This window comes from Littorina saxatilis, linkage group LG17 (assembly GCF_037325665.1).
Source record: "Littorina saxatilis isolate snail1 linkage group LG17, US_GU_Lsax_2.0, whole genome shotgun sequence".
Lineage (NCBI taxonomy): Eukaryota > Metazoa > Mollusca > Gastropoda > Littorinimorpha > Littorinidae > Littorina > Littorina saxatilis.
Window position 1 is genome coordinate 71,049,788 of NC_090261.1, and position 12,594 is coordinate 71,062,381.

At 43.3% G+C, this 12,594-nt stretch overlaps 1 protein-coding gene across 1 annotated transcript in view; it reads right to left on the reverse strand.

The window, feature by feature from the left end:
• Positions 1 to 12,594, reverse strand: part of LOC138952409 (uncharacterized) — a 78,850-nt gene that overhangs the window by 3,805 nt on the left and 62,451 nt on the right. The window contains exons 32-40 of the mRNA XM_070324073.1: positions 12,033 to 12,339; positions 11,573 to 11,784; positions 10,430 to 10,736; positions 8,893 to 9,031; positions 7,220 to 7,405; positions 6,581 to 6,788; positions 5,648 to 5,954; positions 4,382 to 4,593; positions 2,281 to 2,587 (exon numbers count right to left, since the gene is read on the reverse strand). Of these exons, the coding sequence (XP_070180174.1) occupies positions 2,281 to 2,587; positions 4,382 to 4,593; positions 5,648 to 5,954; positions 6,581 to 6,788; positions 7,220 to 7,405; positions 8,893 to 9,031; positions 10,430 to 10,736; positions 11,573 to 11,784; positions 12,033 to 12,339 (2,185 nt within the window). The remainder of the gene's footprint in view (positions 1 to 2,280; positions 2,588 to 4,381; positions 4,594 to 5,647; positions 5,955 to 6,580; positions 6,789 to 7,219; positions 7,406 to 8,892; positions 9,032 to 10,429; positions 10,737 to 11,572; positions 11,785 to 12,032; positions 12,340 to 12,594) is intronic.

A 12,594-nucleotide genomic window follows, 5' to 3' on the forward strand; every position in this document is an offset into this window, starting at 1 on the left:
TTCTTCTTGCAGCCAACCGCTTGTCTCGGTGAACTGCACTGGCCTCATTTTCAACCACCGCACTGCGTCTCCAAAGAACAAACTGTCCAACCTCTAATGGCTCTTGCATGGGATTTCCCTCTGTGGGCACACATGCAGGGTCAAACACTTGATCAACAGACATCACGGCATGCTCACGTGGATTTACTTTCATACCATTAACAGAGGGAATGTTCGTGTGTTCTGTTCCTGCACCGACAATGTGGTTTTCACTCAAGAGGAGATACTGTCTTCCACGCTTTCTGTTCTCAGTTGAATCATTGTTGACTGAAACAGCATGAACTGCACCGCTGTCATGACTGCCAGACTGTGGAACCGCCCCATTCTGACCCTCCAGCTCCAAACTCACACCACTGTGGCTGCCGCTCTCTGACTGCAAAAACCCGTCATTCTGACTCCCAGGCTGCGAAAACCCGTCACTCTGACTCCTAGGCTGCGAAAACCCGTCACTCTGACTCCCAGACATGGAAAGTTCACCCGCAAGACTCTCCAACTGTGATACCTCACTACTTTGACTCTGGTTACCACTTTCACCATGACTCTCCAAGCCTGTACCTCCCTGACTTTCACACTGTAAAACTGCATCGCTGTAACTTTCATGCTCGAGATTGTGGCTGCCAGAAGCGTCGCCATCTTCGCCAGACTGCACGACAACATCAACATGGCTACCTTCAGACCCACCTTCGGCTTCACCACCTGCAGACGGACTCAGAGATGGTTCCTGCAGCTGTTCACGGATGTCTTCAGGCAGATCATCGTCATGAACAACACCCTGAGCTGCTAGCTGCTCCCATAAGGCTTGATCTGCTCGGGGTTTCTGGCCGAAGGCGAGCTCGAATGGGGTCGTCCCAGTTGTAGAGGACACAGAAGTGTTTATGGCATGCACGACAAACTTCAACCCCCTACTCCAATCTGTTCCATGCTCGTCTTCTAAAGTCTAAAGTCAATTAGGTCGATCTGAACTCGAAGAAGGAACGACAGGTTGATCATCGCCTTGCCTGATGGTAGACTCTTCACTGCTTGCCTTTGGCAGCAACTAGTGCAGGTCTTGAGGAAAATGCCAATTACATCCCATTTGATTCCGGCATAGTTGCTTTTGACTTCAGCCCAGGTCTTGTCTCGGCCAGAATGGCCAACGTTAGTGTGGCATGTGGAGGTTGTTTGGACAATCTCCTCACGTGCGACAACCGGACAACCCGACTTCTTGCAAAATATTATATTCTGCGAGCCGATCATCTCGAGCTTGTACAGCTTTTTGGCCCAATGTTTGAATTTTGGACCCTCTGGTCATGCCTCCTTCTCGTCCAAACTGAGCACCCGCAGAACTTTGTTGTATTTGTTTTGGGGCAGGCAAAAAGTCTCTCTATTGTTCATACTCAGTTTTTGTATGTGCGCATCCAATTGCTGGTAGAAGTTTGCTTTTTGTTGCTGGTCACCACTGTCACCGTTAATCTCCATACTGTCCTCTGCTTCTCTCTTGGCTGTCAAACTGAGATCTGTGGCAGCAACTTCCCCTTTTGTGTGAACCAGTGCTCACAATTTGTTCTCACCAAGGAGCACTTTATTGCTCCAGTACAGCTTACTGGAGTTGTATTCACGAATTCGTGATCTCAAGTCGTGGCAATTAGAATACACCTGGAAAACTGGTAAATAATTTGACATTCACTCAATGTAATAAAACAAGTTCTAAGTCCAGAAAAATCTGGCACAAAATTAAGCAATTTTCAAGTCTGATTCCAGTTTCCACTAGGGCAAAGTAGAATTCTACTTTCCCCGAGAGATTGAATTCCAGTTTCCTCGAGGGGAAACTGGAATTCTACTTTCCCCTGGGGGAATCTCAGATTCCTCTGGATTCCACTTTCCACTGTGACACATACATACACACATTACCTGAGTAACAACAGCTCGGAAGGAGAAGACCCGACACAAGAAGACTTTAGTGAAGCTGACACACACACACACACACACACACACACACACACACACAACACACACACACACACACACAAATTACCTGAGTAACAACAGCTCGGAAGGAGAAGACCCGACACAAGTAGACTTTAGTGAAGCTGACACACACACACACACACACACACACACACACACACACACACACACACACACAACAACAGCTCGGAAGGAGAAGACCCGACACAAGTAGACTTTCGTGAAACACACACACACACACACACACACACACACACGTACACACACACACACACACACACACACACAAATTACCTGAGTAACAACAGCTCGGAAGGAGAAGACCCGACACAAGTAGGCGCTCGTGAAGCTGAAGTCGTACACCTGATCCTTTTGCACCTGCTCTGACGTCATTGGATCTAACCAGTAGGTATTGCCACCTTCCGGGTAAGAGTCGGTGTTGCAGTTTGTCCAGGTAACTCCAATCTTGCCATGGTCATACTGAACCGCGATTATATCCCCTTTCTTCACCGCGATTCTCTCCCCTGCCGGCACGTTCAAAGTGTGAAGGTGGGGCTTGTCGACTGTGAGAGTCAACTTGTTTTGACCGATGAATGTGTACCTATAACAAACAGAAATTGTCAAAGCAAGTAAAAAATTTTAACAAAGTTTTAAAAAAACAAAAACATCCGAGAGCAAAAAATAAATAAAAACGTGGTTAACAAAACTAATGTTGGCAAAAAATGTATTGCAACAAATTTCAAACACAAATTAAAACATTAATTCCTGTGTTATTTTATTAAAACTGTATATGCCAAAGAAGGCCGTTTACTTAACCTTCAGGATCACCTTTTGGGTTAAATATTTCTTTTACAGGGACCACGTGACCGCCGCTCAAGTAAGGGTACCCTCAAAGTCGACAAGACAAAAACGGAAGAGCCGAATGAAAAATCGACAAAAACTCACAATAGGCAAAACTTTGCAACTTTGACATACGAGAAGAAAGTCAAACCAATTATCTACCCTGAACAGACTGTTTTGTTTTGCTACCTTGTGTATTTCGCGTGCTATGCTATTCCTACTGATGCAGGTGTCGATCGCAAGAGCGGTCAAAAACGGAACGTTTTACGTCAATTTGTATGGGTATCATGTCCAAAAGCGCTACATTTTAGCAATGACTTGGTGGATTGGTTTGAAACTTTCAGAATATTTTACCAACATACTAGAGATACTTCGTGCGAAAGTTTGGATCGTTACGGTTATTTATCCAGATGTGACGCAATGTTTCGGAAAATGTTGTTAAACTTGTCATAGGTGTCGATTGCAAGAGCGGTCAAAAACGGGACTTGTGTCCAAACATGTCATGACTTTGCATATCTACAGATAAATGATTGATACAGATTCTGTCTAAGTTTCATTTGCGTGTAGCTGCTGGCGTTAATTTGCTAGTCATGCAAACACATGAGGAAAAAATGGAACGTTCACGCTGTTTCGCGCTTACAGCTGTTATCGCTGCGTGCCTCTTGAAACATGCTACGGTCACGCTTGGCTGGGCATCGCTGTGGCACCAGAATCATCGCTTAAATATGTAGCGTGTTTACAGGTCCATCAAATTTGCGTCAGTAATTACACGCACATAAAACTTTAGCAGTGTGTGTATCAATCATATTTCTAAAGACATGCAAAATCATATATTTTTTGGACCCAAGGGAACAATCCTATGACGAGATTAAAAACTTCTTTCGAAAAATTGCATAACATTTTAACAAACACATGTAACAATCCATCCTTTCGCTCGAAGTATCTCTAGTATGTTGGTAAAATATTCTGAAAGTTTCAAACCAATCCACCAAGTCATTGCTAAAGTGCAGACTTTTTTGTCATGATACCCCTAAAAAATGACGTAAAACGTTCCGTTTTTGACCGCTCTTGCGATCGACACCTGCATCAGTAGGAATAGCATAGCACGCGAAATACGCAAGGTAGCAAAACAAAACAATCTGTTCAGGGTAGATAATTGGTTTGACTTTTTTCGCGTATGTCAACGTTGCAAAGTTTTGCCTATTGTGATTTTTTTGTCGATTTTTCATTCCGCTCTTCCGTTTTTGTCTGGTCGACTTTGAGGGTACCCTTACTTGAGCGGCGGTCACGTGATCCCTGTAAAAGAAATATTTAATCCAAATGGTGATCCCCAAGGTTAAGTGAACGGCCTTCTCTGGCATATAACGTGTTAATAAAATGACACGGGGATTAATGCTTTAATTTGGGTTTGAAATTTGTTGCAATAATTTTTTGGCCAAGTTTAGTTTGACATCGAAAGCACTTTTGCGCGACATAAATTCTGTGCTGCCAGCAGATCACACATCGAACGAACACCATTTGGGAACTTTTACGTGGATTCGAGAAAGACACTTACTTGCGGACACCTTCCTCCCGTCTCCAGACCTGAAAGGCCCCTTTGCCGGAACTCGTGACGTAGAACTGCCATTCCGAGACGGTGCCATCGGCAGGGATGTAGGAGTTCTGGCTGTCTCCAAGGTACACCGTTGGAGAAGTTCCCTCCTTAGATCTTTGAAACAGACCTATCTGGCTCGTTACCAGCTTGGGCTTAGTGGGTACCGAATCCAGCTGAAAACGCAAAGAAGTTTGGTTGATTTTTTCTCAAGATCACTTACGACTCTCGTCTCGGTTTAGAATGCAAGCTCTGTGTGTGTGTGTGTGTGTGTGTGTGTGTGTGTGTGTGTGTGTGTGTGTGTGTGTGTGCGTGTGCGTGTGTGTGTGTGTGTGTGTGTGTGTGTACAGCAATGATTTAAAGCTGTTAAAAAAAGTAGTAAATGTTTCTTGTATCGACATTTCGAGATGATTTTTTGGGAAGAAAGTTTAATTGTCAAATTACCAGATTTGCATTTGTGCTTTACAAATTCAGTACCTGTCACAAATTTGAAATTTAATTTGGAAGAAGAAATAGCGTTGTCCGTGAAGATTAGTTACACCAATGTTGCGCCAACATGAATGCATAAGGGGGAGGGGAGGGGATGAGGGGGGTGGTGGTATTTTCATTTTGTGTTAAAATTTCCTAAATTCGGTGCTAACATATTTAAGTATATCCTGAAAAAAAAAAGTATTTGTCAGTTCAGTTTATTGTTATTTAATGTCTGGAGGCAAAAATTATCCAAATTTATGAAATTGTAGAAGGTTGTATAATTGGTATTCATATTTGATTTTTATAGTATTGCAATGAATTTACGAATGGAAATTTGTACCCAGGAATTGATCGCATTTCCTTCTGTATTCATTTTATAGTAGAAATTATTCTCCATACTTCAAAAGGGGATACAGGATTAATAAAATTAAAACTTTGTCTGCCATGGTATGTGTGCGTGCGCGGGTGCTAGCCTGTGTGCGTGTGTGCTTTTGTCTAAAAGCAGGGTGAGGAGGGGGAGGTATGAAAAAGACACAGACAACGTATCAATCAATCAATCAATATGAGGCTTATATCGCGCGTATTCCGTGGGTACAGTTATAAGCGCAGGGATTCATTTCTTTTTATTTGATGCAATTTATATCGCGCACATATTCAAGGCGCAGGGATGTATTTATGCCGTAGACCCTCATCCAACAACCTCTCACACGCAAGTTATCAGAAGACATTGGAACAAAACGTCATCAGTAGCATACTCACGGGGAATATGACAGCTTTGAAGGAAAACACCAAGCACTGCCTCTTTGCGGAGAGTTTACTGGCATGGCGACGCGAAAAGTCGGCGTAAGAATCCGAAGTGTCGATCCAGGAAGCACCGAAGTCTTTGGGGTTACTCTCCTTGTTGCACTCATCATAGGGAACATTGCCACGTGGCTTGGACGCACCAGGTTCCCATATCCCCAGGATGTCTCCTGACTGCACGTGAATCCAGTCGGCCTCATCCACGTTGTGTGTCTCCTGACCTTGACCCGAGGTCATGACCTGGTTCTGACCCGCCAGGATGTAACTGCAATCGTATTCCAATACAAAAAGTAAAACACTTATCTTTCAATGATCTCTACGTTACCTAATCATTACTTGCCGATACGCCAATGAAAGGCTGTTGAAGACTGTCTCCTGCTGCATCAGGTTTCAAGGTATTTTGAATGTACCCCCCAAGAAATCTTTAGACATATCGGGCGCCATTTTGGGGAAGTATTCTGGCGATTTTGACCTCAAGACGTCCAATGGTTAACGGGACAGGAAAGATCTGACCAACAAACAGTCCAATATCTCATCAAGAGCAACATAGGTCGGTTGCGATGATGTCAACACACTCCAGGAATAGCTTAAAATCAGTGTTTGATTTTGAACTTATTCAAATGCCGCCTTGTCATAGTGCCTGCACACTCCTACTCTCCTTGAACACTGTCCATGTGTCCGCTTTTTGCCCAAGACAGCAGTGGAAGTTGCACGCATTTGCTAGATCAGAGATTTGAGTTACAAAATTCTCATGTGTATGGATCGCTGCCAATGAACTGACTTGAGGTAGAAGACTTTGGTAAATAAGCCGTTTCAATATTTACCATAATTTATCACGGATGCAAACCGACAATATCATTTCACACAAAAAAGTTTGAACAAAAATGTCACCTGGATTCCCCAGCCTGAGTGTCGGGCCTCCACACCTGAAACACGGTCCAGCCTGGCGAAGGACTGAAGAACTTCCATTGCTTGATGACTCCCTTCCGCGTAATACGCAGATTGGCACTCACACCAGTATACGCCCACTTGGCGTCCACCACTTTGGCTCGCTGTATCAGTTGGACGTCGTTGCTTTCTTGCACGATCGTATCAGGGTCTGGAAACGAGTTGTATCAAATGTGAACACAAATCTAACATGATTTGGTTTGGGACTTGATGTGGATTCTTTTCAACTTCAGGGTGACAAAGAGAGAGAGAGAGAGAGAGAGAGAGAGAGAGAGAGAGAGAGAGAGAGAGAGAGAGAGAGAGAGATAGAGAGAGAGAGAGAGAGAGAGAGAGAGAGAGAGAGAGAGAGAGAGGGGGGGGAGGGCTTTTCGTGAAGAGACTGAGAAGGTGATACAGTCATACATACACATACGGACAGACATACAAACCGACCGACAGACAGACAGAGATACCGAGACAAACAGACAGAGAGACAGAGACACACAGAGAGACGGTTACGCAGACAGACAGGAAGACAAAGGCATCTAGTCAGCGAGAAATCCTCACAAATATCTAACAGTAAAACTGTTCTTATTTTCACACCTTTGCATACAGGTTCTTGTCCAGACAACTGTCCATCTTTCTGGCAAACTCGCATCAGCTGACCAGCGGTCACGACATATCCAGACCTACACGTGTATTGTACGAAGCCTCCTCTGACAATATGACCCTCCTTGCTGACAAGTGGGACGTCACTGGACACTGGCTTTGCTACCTTGCAGGCCGGAGCTGTGGAGAAATAAGGAATGATCACACACAGGATTTAAGTCAATCAAAACGCACATGCACTATGAAATCAACACAGACAAGCTGCATTTGTCATTTGCGAATGAACTTTCTTGTGTTTAACCCTAACCAGATGACGTGGGCCCAATGCTGAACAAAATAGCGGTAAAATGCGTACCCCTCTTCGAATTTTAGGTTAAACCCCTGTTTCGATATAGAAAGTATGAGTCGTACGCGATTCACATCAGACGGATTGTGTTGTCCCAATCTACAGTCAGTGACGTTTGACGGGACCCCTCCTCTTCACTATGAATGTTTTTACTTCACAAATAAGATCATGTATTTTTAAAAAAAGCTCTGTTTCAAAGATCAAAAGCCCCTATACCATCTGGGCCTGACCAGTGAATTGTTACGAAGCGGTTTACTCGTATTTTTGGTAATGTGTATTGTTGTAAATAGAATAGACTATAGCGATGGTCAGACATTGGAAAGGGCTATAGGCTGCATACCGTCACGTTGACCGCAGTTGAACCTTTGTGTAACTGACAAGGTTTTTCACGTGCAAGTGATGCAGACGACAGCTCACTGGCAATGTCATAGCAAGAACGACTTTGTAAAATCAGTCGCCGTCAAGGAGCCAAGCTCGACTCATGTTTTTCGTAACACTTTAGCAGACGGGCTCCTGTTTTAGGTATCTGACTGAAGAAGGATGAAGACTGACGAACTTTCCCTATCAGCTTACATGATATCTTCCATTTTCATATTCATGCCAGGCCGGCGACTACTAAATGTTGGCTTTACACTCTTTTGAGTGTTCCAACTGGAGGGTTTTCATCGCCGGAGGCTGAACTGAACTGGTGACTGCGGCTTGGTGTACATGACCATGTCATGGAGAGCTGGCAGAGTTCTACAGTTAGCCGCCGAGACGAACTGGAAGGATCAAGGACTACGTCAAGCAATGGTTGCGGTGTCGTGAGGACTGGTGCACCCTTATCAGTCGTCTGAAGGACTTACAGCCATACCAACATCTTGAGGGCCGAAAGATGGCAGTAGGGTAACGTACAGTAGAATACCTATTCGTCTTACCTGTTAAGCTGCTTTGTTTGAGCCAAAAGGTGTCTGCGTCTTGGACTGTAGAGTTTCTTGCGGTGTTGTCGGCCTAGCCCGGAAATGATTTTGTGATGTAAAAAGCTTTGTAAACAATAATAATTAGTCTTGGCAGTGTCAAGATCCATTTAACACCAGGTTTTTGCGTGTGTGAGTGCGTGTGCGCTTGTGCCTTGTAAGCTACTGTAGCGGACAACTAATCAGATTACATTCCAGCCTGTAAACAAATACTAAACTTATAGAGTGGTGTAGAGGCATTTATGATTGTCTAGAAACCGGCCAATAAGGGACCATAACATCTGGCGCAATAAGGGCTATACCACTCCATAACCTGAATGTACCTATTTAATGCATCATATCACAGTATAAAAAGTCGAACTTACTGGCATCCGGCTGACAGACGCCACAGGTATAAGCACACCGCTGGTTGGCAAAGACAGGGCGAGCAGAACAGGTGTCTGGAGCCTCCAGCAACAGTGAAACGCAGTCAGAGTTCCGATCAACACACGTCTGTCTTTCACCCTGTAGTGAAATGTTAACCAAAACAGGTTTCTTAGATCGAGCAGGTAAACTAAACAAATTACTGAAATTCAATGATTTATTTGTGTACACGTAAAGACAGGAAGAAAGGAACAAAAGAAAGGAAGGAACAAAAGGCATTCTCAAGTCACAAAACAAAGAGAACATTAATCATCAACCATCATATTGTTTACTGTACATTGGGCTGTCTGGAGATGCACCATCGATGTAATAAACTTTTTTTTTGAAAGGCAGTATCCAATACGTCCGCATTTTAAAGGTCGTTTTTCGTTCGGGTCAGTGACTTTTGTGTTAATATTTTCAAAGCTGCTCTGCGTTTGTACTTGAAATGACCAACACTATACATTGCGATTACACTCCCTCCGTCGCGATATAACCTTGAATGGTTGAAAACGACATTAAACACCAAATAAAGAAAGAAATTACACTCCTTCACACGCCCTGCACAAAGAAAGCAGCATATATACAGTATTTCATCATTGTTTTCGTCAGCTTAAATAACGCAAGCACCTTTTGGCACCCAGTCGTACATAAACCGTGTTTTTTTTAATGAACACAATTGTTTTCAATATCTTTTACATGCAGGAAAAACAGAACAGGAGACACATTTTTACCTTGTCTTACACCAGCATTACGAAAGCAATGCTCAGACACTTAACCCTTCCATTTTTCATTTGATGAAGATGACATAGCTTGCACAATAAAAAAATTTAACATCATAACGTAAATATTTGAGACATGTTTTTTATTGGCCATAGCTATAGCCTATAGATGTAATCAAAAGCCTTTTCATAATCTACATAAACACATTTGACTTGATTTCTATGTAAAAACAAAATCCATAACACTGTGCGAACAGGTAAATAATGTGCTCAAACAATTTACAATTGTTATTCCACAATAATGATTTTGATCATCGTCTGTTTCTTATTTTTAAGCAGGGTTTTAGCAAATAAAAAATGCAGCCATCTGATATTTTACCCCTTAATATAACTATATTAAAAAGCTGTTGATAAGTTCAGAAGTCAGTTTTTTTGCCTTTTTTTTCTAACAGATTATTTCAAAGACAAATCTCTTTCAATACCTTTCAGCGAACTGTGTTCTCTTTAACCTACAATGCTAGTCATACCAAGGACAATCATTCTATTGGTTCCTTGTTTGCGCATAAACTGTTAAATCTATGATGCATCAAAATTAAAAATTGCAATAACTACTTCACAACATATGTTGACAAAATCAGCAGAAATAATACCATAATCATTTGACAGTTCAAAACAATCACTCATGCCTTCAACTTCCGAAACATTCAAATATTTAAGAAAACGGGTTCTCATTCATCATTAAATCTTCTGCACTAAAATTACAGTCTGCAAAGATCACCTGAGTAAGGACTGCCCTGAAGGAAAAGCTGCGACATTTGGTGCCACTTGAAAAGCTGAAGTCGTACACCTCGCCGTGTTTCACCTGCTCTGACGTCATTGGGTCTAACCAGTAAGAATTGCCAGCTTCTGGGTAGGAGTCGGAATTGCAGCTAGTCCAGGTAACTCCAATCTTCATCTCGTCATACTGAACAGCGATGATGTCCCCTTTCTTCACCACGATTCTCTCCCCTGCCGGCACAGCCAGAATGTGGAGATGGGGTTTGTCGACCGTGAGGCTCAACTTGTTTTGACCGATGAACTTATATCTGAAGAAAAAACAAGTCGCGTGAAGCGATATAAAAACATTTAGTCAAGATCAACACCACAAACCAATCATCGCCGAGACTACATTCAGATAGTCTCGGCAAACCATACCGAACACCAAGACGGGTCACGCTCGCCGCCGCGAACCAAGCGTCCGTAGTACTTACTGAACCTATTTTCTTTTATTCTGGGCGCATTGTTAGAGTAAACATGACATACCTATATATTTTTGAATTCAGAAGAAGATGAGAAATACAATGCAATCAATTTTAAATCTGTTTGCGAAAAATCGATTTTAATGACAACTTTAATTAGCAAATTAATTTATTAATTTGTAAGCCTCCAAGCTGAAATGCAATACCAAAGTCCGGGTTTCATCGAAGATAATGAGAGCGTGACAGTGCTGCCTCAACTTTGACACACACACACACACACACACAGACATATATATATATATATATTACACCACAACCCTCATCTCGAATCCCCGTCTATGTTAAAACATTTAGTCAAAACTTGACTAAATGTGAAAAACAGGTAAAGTAGGTCTCATAAACAAAGAAGAAGAAGAAGAAGAAGAAGAAGAAGGAGAAGGAGAAGGAGCAGGAGAAGGAGCAGGAGCAGGAGAAGGAGCAGGAGAAGGAGCAGGAGAAGGAGCAGGAGCAGGAGCAGGAGAGAGAGGAAGAAGAAGAGGAAGAAGAAGAGGAAGAAGAAGAGGAAGAAGAAGAGGAAGAAGAGGAAGAAGAGGAAGAGGAGGAAGAGGAGGAAGAGGAGGAAGAGGAGGAAGAGGAGGAAGAAGAGGAAGAAGAAGAAGAAGAAGAAGAAGAAGAACCGTTACCTGCGGACACCTTGCTCCCGTCTCCAGACCTGGAGGGCCCCTTTGCCGGAATGCGTCACGTAGAACTGCCATTCCGAGATGGTGCCATCGGCAGGGATGTAGGAGTTCTGGCTGTCTCCAAGGTACACACATGAGGATGTTCCCTCACGGGATCTTTGAAACAGACCTACTTGGCTTGATACCCGCTTCGGGAGAGTGGGTACTGTATCCAGCTGGGAAAAACCAGAGAGGGTTGCCTTCTAACATTCTTTCTTGAAAACCTATGTCTTTTATATACATGTGGAAAGTGTGCAAGGTTTAGGGAGTGTGTGTTTCTGAGTGGTTGTGACTCAGATTAGGGTACGGAGGGGGAGGTATGAAAAAAAACAAGACAAAATATTCACAACGCAGACCCTCCTCCAACACCCACTCAAACACAAGTTATAATAAGACACTGGGACGGAATATCATCAGTACTCACGGGAAAGATGACAGCTTTGAAGGAAAACACCAAGCACTGCCTCTTTGCGGAGAGTTTACTGGCATGGCGACGCGAAAAGTCGGCGTAAGAATCCGAAGTGTCGATCCAGGAAGCACCGAAGTCTTTGGCGCTACTCTCCTTGTTGCACTCATCATAGGGAACATTGCCACGTGGCTTGGACTCGCCAGGTTCCCATATCCCCAGGATGTCTCCTGACTGCGCCTGAATCCAGTCGGCCTCAGCCACGTTGTGTGTCTCCTGACCTTGACCCGAGGTCATGACCTGGTTCTGACCCGCCAGGATGTAACTGCAATCGTATTCGAATACTTAAAACTCTTATCGTGCAATGATCTCTACGTTCGCGAATCATTTCTTACCGATACGCCAAAGAAGGGCTGTTGAATACTGTCTATTGCAGCAACGAGTTTCACTCCAAACATCTTTAAAGATCTAGGACACCATTTGGGGAAGTATTCTGGCTAATTTGACCTCAAGAAGTCCAATAGTTACCAGGATACTTCTGGCCAACAAACTATATAATATCGCCCAAAAAAATACACAA